The 8,715-nt window shown below is 47.0% G+C and overlaps 1 protein-coding gene across 1 annotated transcript; it reads left to right on the top strand.

Moving 5' to 3' along the window:
* Positions 1-662: 662 nt before the first annotated feature.
* Positions 663-5,920, top strand: LOC123427603 (protein NARROW LEAF 1). Its single transcript, XM_045111682.1, has 6 exons — positions 663-1,015; positions 2,260-2,788; positions 2,901-3,044; positions 3,732-3,972; positions 4,422-4,922; positions 5,079-5,920. The coding sequence occupies exons 2-6, from the start codon at positions 2,306-2,308 to the stop codon at positions 5,654-5,656; spliced, it is 1,947 nt and encodes a 648-aa protein (XP_044967617.1). The 5' UTR covers positions 663-1,015; positions 2,260-2,305; the 3' UTR covers positions 5,657-5,920.
* Positions 5,921-8,715: the final 2,795 nt, after the last annotated feature.

The following is an 8,715-nucleotide window of genomic DNA, read 5'->3' as shown; positions in this document are numbered from 1 at the left end:
AACCGAATATTCAGGCTACCGAATTGTTCTTAACCATCCAATCCAACTATAACATAGAGCTATAGCCACTCGGCAAAATAACATATTTACTATGAAAATTTTGAATTGAGACATGACCCTTTTAAGATCCGAGTCAAATTTGAATAGTTGCATATCGAGTTCAATATTCTTTAGGCCCGGCTCTTCCACAGACGGCTTATGAAATAAGCTATAAGAAGGGGGCTGGTTATCTTAGAAGCAAAAAATGAACGAGTTTTAGGCTGATACTCGCGTCTAAATCTTGCTATATATCCAGAATACATGTTAGAATAAAAAAACATGTTCACAGTCTGACTCTTCACTACAGGTCAACTCCATAAGTTTTCTGTTTCCCTATCATTTTCATATTGTCACTGTCGATAATATACGATGACATGACCAAAAGTGCACCTTGTTCAAAGGAGGGATGAAGCCCCCAACCCCCCACGGCCGAATCTAGCGGAGGAGAGAGGGCCACGTCTCCTCGCCCCCTCCACCTGCGATCGGGGCCGTCCGTTGGACCGCGCGACACGGGTGACTATGCGGCCACAGGTCGGGGCTCGACACAGGCATCGACACATCACACGGCGCCACAGTGAAGTCGTTGTTCACCCCAATCTGTGACCACCACGCCATGATCACCACCACCGCCTAGCTGCTGATCGAGCTCCCCCCCTAGATTCCCAGGAGAGCGCCTCCTCCCCATTCCCCCTCTCTCTCTAGCCTCTTCTTGTGGTGCTTGTGCGGCGCACGCATGCCGCTGCTGCCGCGCACACGGCCCGAACAGTGAGAGGGGGGGCTGGGCAGGGAGAGGGAGGGACGCCGCCTGCGACTGCAAAGCTGGCATCTTCTGCCCCCCCGGCCTCGCCCCTAATAACAGTGGAGATTCCCGCCTCCACGCCCCCAATTATGGATACCCGCGCGGGGAGAAGGAGATAGGAGGAGGCAGGAGGAGTAGTCGCGACGCGCGAGGCTGTGGCCATTGCTCCGGCTCCAGGTGAGCGGCTCCGCCCCCTCCCTCCCCTGCCCGAGGTCCTACCGGATGGCCGGATCTTACTCCGGCCCCTGGGGCGGCAGGATCTTGACGCCGCCTTCCTCGATTTGCCGGCTTTCTTTTTCGGTCCCTCGCATCCCTTTTTCCCTCCCGCCCCGTGGTTCCCGTTCGCAGGCCGGGCTGCTCGTCGTCCCTCTTTGGTGGTTGAGTTGCCAATCTGGTATGCCAGGTTGTTGCTCCCTGCCAGTGCCATGGGAGTTCCGTGATGCCTGCACAGTAACAGCTTCAGGCGTTCTCTTCTTATTTCCTTCCGCCTTCCTTGTTGGCCTCGCTTCCGGGGCCAAATGCCACGGAAAGCTTAGCAGCTCGGCCTCCAAGAATCTTCGCCACGGGAGCAGGGAGCTCCATTGCCGCTCTGCAACCGGCATCAATCCAAGCTCGCGTGCCTTCAGCTGCAGGCTCTCTTCTGCGGCCAGATAAAAGTTGCATTGCTCCAGCAAAACCGATTTCAGGCCTGCTATTGGATGTAACACAAGGGGAGAGTGCTTGCCGTTTGTTCCCCCCGATTTCTTGTCGGCGGGTTGTTTCTTCTTTTGATTATGCCTTTTCTCTTTCAGCAAAGTGCACGATGCCTTTGCCAAACTTCACCCGCGGTGCCGCCTGCTTAATTTGCGCGTAGGCCCTACCCTTTTCGCGTCGATATTTTTGTTATCATCACAAGTACTCCGTGTGGTAGTTGTCATGTGGATTTATGCCAATTCCCTGTGTTTAAAGGCAGAATTTGTGCCATGCCTTTCGCCGAACAAACGGATGGAGACTTCCTCCACCCTCTGGCTTTTGCAGATTCCACTCTCCTGTGATATTCTCTGCTTGGTTCTACGGCGGATGCGCAACAAGAATATACATATACAATGGGTCATATTCGTCGTACAGAGGATTCCTCTTATGATATTATCTGCTTTTGTTTGCGTGGTTGCAATCCTGCAAGAACCTATTCCCCGAGAATATCAGGCTACTCCACCAGCACTTGTTTATTTATTTTCTTGTGTATAATAGCTTGGATGCTAGCTAGCCTCACACTCATACATTGCTTAATTTCACCATACATTTCCCAGTCTGATGTAGGTCTATTAGGGTGCAAACACATTTGGTAGATTGCTGAGTGCTAACTTTCCAGTGTCTCCTCTCCTGACATTTTTGCCTTGGGGCAAGATTATGTTCTCAGACTTGTTTGCTCTAATTTTTAGGGCCATAGCTTCTCCTGTCCACTACGCCTGTCAACTGTTCGGCACGATGAAGCCTTCAGATGACAGGATGCAGCTCTCAGGTTTGACGCGGTCGGAAGAGTCGTCTCTTGATGTGGAGGGGCATTGCTCTCACCATGAGGCATTTCCTTGTTCTCCGTCGATGCAACCGGTTGCTTCTGGGTGCGTGCACACAGAAAACAGCGCGGCATACTTCTTATGGCCGACTTCAAACCTGCAGCATTGTGCGGCGGAGGGACGGGCAAACTACTTTGGGAACCTCCAGAAAGGATTACTGCCGGTACTCCCTGGAAAGCTGCCCAAGGGTCAGCAAGCAAATAGCTTGCTTGATTTGATGACCATAAGAGCTTTCCACAGCAAGATATTGCGGCGTTTCAGCCTTGGGACGGCAGTGGGCTTCCGCATAACAAAAGGGGTTCTCACAGAAACCCCTGCCATTCTTGTCTTCGTTGCTCGAAAGGTTCACAAGAAATGGCTTAATCCGAACCAATGCCTTCCTGCAATTCTTGCGGTATGAGAACCTCATTTTATCTCTTGTCTTATATTATTGGACAGGCTTGTTTTCAGACTTGGAGTCGTTTTTGTCTTTGACTAATATCTTTCACTTGGCTGGATGTTTACAGGGTCCAGGAGGTGTTTGGTGTGATGTTGATGTCGTAGAATTTTCATACTATGGTGCGCCGGCTCAAACACCTAAAGAACAGACGTTTAGTGAGCTTGTTAATAAGCTGTGTGGCAGTGACGAATATATTGGTTCAGGCTCTCAGGTTTATACATCTATGCTCTTATCTGTATTGGTTTGCATTACCTAGATATCATCTTCTTGAAGCAGTGAATGCTGCCATGTGTACAAATTGGATTGGGCACAAACATGCACTACTAGTTATTTTCTCTGTCTTGCCAGTGGGCTGTTCAAATTTTGTGAAGATTCTTTGGACAAAGTGAATAAAATTGCAGTGCCCATAAGGTTATGACAATGGCTGATAGGTACTATGTCAGTTCACACTGTTATGCATAACAATGAGCTACTAGAAGTCCTGCCAGTGCTAACTTTGTTCTTGTTTAGTTTAAATAAATCTTTGTTCGTTTTTCTTGCGGTCGTCTCTAGAGTGCCAACTGGATGTAACTTAAGTTAATCCCATTGTGAACTGATCAGCAATCAGAAGTAACTTTCTTAACGGCAGTCTCTAGAGTGTCATGTCATTTAATGACTAAGTACTTGAATGGTCTAAGTTATCATATGCAGCTGAACAATTGGGTCCCTGCACAAATCTAGACACCACTTATCTTTAAAACTCATGTACCATTTTGAATGACAGTTTTTTTTTCTTTCCAAAACAGAACTAAATTATATACTCTAGAAGTTAGAGCAGCATATAGTGCATTGAATGATTCAAGAGGGCATGCTCTCATTTCCTGCTTGAGAGTTCTCTATACCTGTTTCACTGTCTCAGGTTGCAAGCCAGGATACATTTGGAACTTTGGGTGCAATTGTGAAACGACGCACCAACAACAAGCAAGTTGGTTTCCTCACGAACCGACATGTTGCAGTTGATTTGGACTATCCTAACCAGAAGATGTTTCACCCGTTGCCGCCGAATCTTGGGCCTGGTGTTTATCTTGGAGCTGTCGAGAGGGCAACATCTTTCATCACAGATGATGTTTGGTATGGAATTTATGCTGGAACAAACCCAGGTAGAGCAGCTACAAATTATGCGGTTGATATAGGGGATTCATGTATTATTCGCAGAATTGAACTTTAAAGTATATGTTATAGAGGAAGGCCTAGTTAATGTGTCGTCTATTTAAACACAATGTCTTAAATGCATAAAATGAATAAATTGATGCATTCCACAAACACAAACATAAGTTTGTGATGCAGGACTTGTCTTTCTGATTGTACCAGTTTTTGTCAGTCAGGTCAACAACAACTTGTGCTTTAGACTACATAGGAACAAAACAATATCTGTTTATGGAACAAAAAACTTAGTTTATGTTTTATATATGTAAATTTATAATTTATGTTTTATATATGTAGATTTATAAACTTATAAGTTTCTCCTTCTGTTTAGTGTTGTTATATATGATGCATATGTGCTGTTCTAATCCCCAAACATATATGCTGCCCCTCTGTGGACCTGCAGAGACATTTGTACGAGCTGACGGCGCATTCATCCCATTTGCTGATGACTTTGACATTTCCACAGTCACAACTGTAGTTAGGGAAGTTGGTGAGATTGGGGATGTTAAGATTATAGATCTGCAGTGTCCTATCAAGAGCCTCATCGGGAGGCAAGTTTGCAAAGTCGGCAGAAGTTCCGGTCACACAACTGGGACTGTGATGGCATATGCCCTTGAGTACAATGATGAGAAAGGAATATGCTTCTTCACTGACCTCCTCGTTGTTGGTGAGAATCGCCAAACATTTGATTTGGAGGGTGACAGCGGAAGCCTTATTATCCTGACCAGCCAGGATGGGGAGAAGCCACGTCCTATTGGGATAATATGGGGTGGCACAGCAAACCGTGGGAGGATAAAGCTCACAAGTGGCTATGGTCCTGAAAACTGGACTACAGGGGTTGATCTTGGCCGCCTTCTTGATCGCCTAGAACTTGATCTTATCATAAACGACGAATCGCTCAAAGGTGAGCACTGCAACAGTTTCCTTCATATTCCAGTGTTGTCCTGGAAATACATTTGCCATGCAAACTTTTATTATGTTATTGGCATTTTTCATATCTCATTGTTGAATCCCGTTTGCTCCAATGTTACAAGGCTGACGTAATTCATCTATAATAAAGATGCTGTGCAGGAGCAAAGGAATGCTTTTGTGGCTGCAATTAACTCTGCTATTGGGGAGTCCTCTGCGGTGACTGTTACTGCCCCAGAAGCCACCCCAGCAGAGAAGGTTGAAGAGATCTTTGAGCCTCTTGGGATCCAAATTCAGCAGCTGCCTCGTCACGACCCGACAAGCGCCGCAGACGAAGGGGAGGGCGCAGCCAACACACCGTCCGACATGGAAGAGCGTCAGTTCATCTCGAACTTCGTTGGCATGTCTCCGGTGCGCCGTGACCATGATGCTCGGAGGACCATTGCCAACCTGAACAACCCGTCAGAGGAAGAGCTTGCCATGTCGCTGCACCTAGGCGACCGGGAGCCCAAGCGGCTACGTTTGGACCCGGAATCAAACCTAGACCTCGAGAAGCAGCCTCACCCGGACCAGGAACCGAGCCTAGATCTGGAGAAGCAGCCTCGTTCGGACCCGGAAATGATGAGCCTAGACCTGGAGAAGCAGCCTCGCTCGGACCCGGAACCGGGCCTGGACCTGGAGAAGCGCCTTCCAGCTGACCCGGAGCCGAGCATAGACTTGGAGAAGTGAACTCGCTGATTCGAATGACGTCTTTGGAATGAGCTTGCAAACGATAAAATCGAGTAGATGGAAGAACCCCTGTGGTTCAGCAAACTGGACCTGCGATGTTAGCTTAAGTTAACTACTACTGCTGGCCTTGTGGGGAAGCATATCATTTCATATCATGTACTAGTATGGCACTTGATTCAGCTCCTTGTAGGATATTGTTGGGTGGTATAGCCCTGCAGTTTTGCTGTGCTCATAAGATTTGATATACAGAATGCTGAATCTGAATCTCTTCTCTTGGAGAACAATATGCCGGCACTGATGGATGAGACTCTGGGATGATTGATGTCTCTTTCCAAATCACTGATGGAGTAATTGTTTGATCTTACGATGTATTTCTTCCATTCCATAATTTTTGTCGTGTTTTTAGTTCAAGGGGAGTACTTCTCAAATCTAGCCCTTGTTCAGGATCTTTTTTTAAAACCCAAATTCAGAATCTAGCCCTTCGGTTCGGCCCTTCTTGAGGACCTCAACACTTCTGATCAAAATATTTTGAAAAATATTGGTTGCCAAAACTATAAAAGTTTGACTGCTGTTATATAATGTATTATTCTTGTAAAGACTAGGATCCGGTGCCCTCTTCTTTTGAGCAATTTTAATCAAATTCCACCAGCTCCAAAATTTATTACTAGCGCCTGTTTCAAAATAGAGGACATCCTAAAATACACACGTTCAAATTTCTCTATCTTTTGACTGCTGATCAATGTTTAATTATTTACTTTCGTTTTTTCATGAATAATTATTTAGTTCCATTACACAAAAAGATACCATTAAACTCAAAAATCGCTTCTCAATATATATCTTTTTAACCATTTACTTAGTTGTTGGGTCTAGCCCTACACTTTTGCTGTTAACTTCTACTTCCTCTGTCCGGAATCTCTGAATAAAAGTTTGATCGTTAACTTCTGCTTCCTCTGTCTGAAATTACTTATCGCTCAGACGGATGTATCTAGACGAGGAGTATTATATAAAACCTTTTAATTCTTCTTTTTACAAAACATTTATTTTTGAGACAATTTAAGAAATGACTTTCGAAGATATGATGAGAGGCAGAGTACTATAAACAGATATTGCTTTGGGCTCTAGGGAGTATATGCTTATGTGCCTCAAAAATGTATTTTGCCAAGTTCATTTAAAATTAATATGTGTTCATTGTCACACCCAAATGATACCTGCAAATATTTAGGGGGTGGGGGTGGGGGGGGGGGGGAGGGCTTAAGCACGTTGACATGTGCAAAGAAAACAAGTCAAATGACAAATGTTACCTGCAAATGGTACACTCGATTTTTTTTTATTTTTTTTTTGATTTTTTTATTATCTTTTTTATATTTTTCTTCTTCAAGGGAAGAGATTCATCGACACCCTGAGTAGGACGATCCCGGGTTTCGCAGTCTGACGATCTGGGGCGATCCCTCTGGCGACTGGTGGTGCAAGGCCCTGCGTCGGCCTTGCCTGCCGACCGGGAGGGGATCAGCTCGCCAGGACAACCTGTTTCCCAGCCTGGGAATGGGATCGTCTCCGCCCAACAAAATTGGTGGTCGATTCTGGTCACTGTCCAATGATGAAGCCGACGAGGAGGAGGTGCAGACGAAGGCGACGACATCTCCAACACCATCTGATATAGTTTGCGAATCAATTCTAGTCGGCTACTCCGAAGATCAAATCGCTAGATGCATTGCTGGTCTTCTGCCATTGTCTGACGAAGCCTGGAATGGCCCAGGGAACAATGAAGAAGACAAGGTTGAGGTACTCCGACGGGTTGTTCATCGGCGCACATCAAATAACGCCATTAAGCCATGGAAGGGGCCTCTCCCAAAGGTGCGTTTACCAGCCCTAACCTTAGCGAATTTCTTTCAAAAGTGCAAAAATGAGCCTATTAGGGGTAAACACGGTCGGCCGGCGGTCAAAAGACGGCAGCCGGCGGCCACATCGATCCGATCGGATTGCCAGATCCGAGAGGGAAGAGCGGAACGTTTGAATGTTTTGTTGCGCCAAGATGGGCCAGATAGTAAGGGTATTGGACATGTGGCGGCTGGGTATAAGGCCCAGCTAGATACGGTACAAGTCCAACCGGATTTACGATCTGTGTTTGACTCGGTGTCCTGTGCTGAAAACATTGATCGAGAAGGACGAGTCGGGACAGGAAACGGAGGCAAATCGGCCAAGGTTTATCCTGGCGACTTATCCCGTCCAATTCTAGGGTTTCCTTCTCGATCTGGGAGAGCTCTGCGCATCCCTTCGTTGCAAACAATGGTGGCGGTACGTCCTACTGTTTCTGCTTGCTCGGCGCCGGCGGAATAGGAGAAGACGCCTGCCATTGCTGCAGGTGTGGGAGCCGGAGAGGTTGGGCCTGCTGGTTTGCGAGAAGGGCAGCGGCCACCAGATTCTGCTGATCAGCGTGATCACCAGGGTCATGGCCATAAATTTGCTGGTAGAGGAGGGCCTGCAGCTGCGGGTGATCAGCGTCAAAATCACAGGCGTGGCCCGAACCATACTGGAAGAGGCGGTCCTGCAGCCATGGGATACAACAGAGGAGGTGGTGGGCATCAGGGGTACATGAATTACCCTAATCGCTGGAACGATTTCACAGGCCGCTCGAACTGGAATGTCGGAGGGGGACATGGTGGAGGAGGAAACCAGTGGCATCGCCCTCTTCAACCCCCGGAAGGGAATTTTGTTGAAGGTGCTAGAGGGGATAACTTTCGGCAACGAGGTGGTGTCGGAGTTCGTAACTACAGTCGAAATAATTCTGGTCCGATGTGGAAGGAAGTCTCACCATCGACCGGAGGGGAGGTGCAGAAAAATAATACTACCACTGATTCTTCGCAGCATAAAAATTCTGAGGAGAGGGAAGTGGCGCGAGCAAACAAGGCTGCTCGCAAGAAGGAGAAGCTTACGTGCTATAGATGTGGGGTGTCGGGGCACTTTGTGGTGGATTGCACAACTATCTTATGTGACATCTGTTTGAAGCCTGGACATACAGATGCAACATGTCCATTGCTTCTAGTTCCCAAGCCAATCAT

This window comes from Hordeum vulgare, chromosome 2H (genome assembly GCF_904849725.1).
Source record: "Hordeum vulgare subsp. vulgare chromosome 2H, MorexV3_pseudomolecules_assembly, whole genome shotgun sequence".
Taxonomy (NCBI): Eukaryota; Viridiplantae; Streptophyta; class Magnoliopsida; order Poales; family Poaceae; genus Hordeum; species Hordeum vulgare.
The sequence above is the reverse complement of the archived record's forward strand: the minus strand, read 5'-3'. Positions and strand labels throughout refer to the sequence as shown.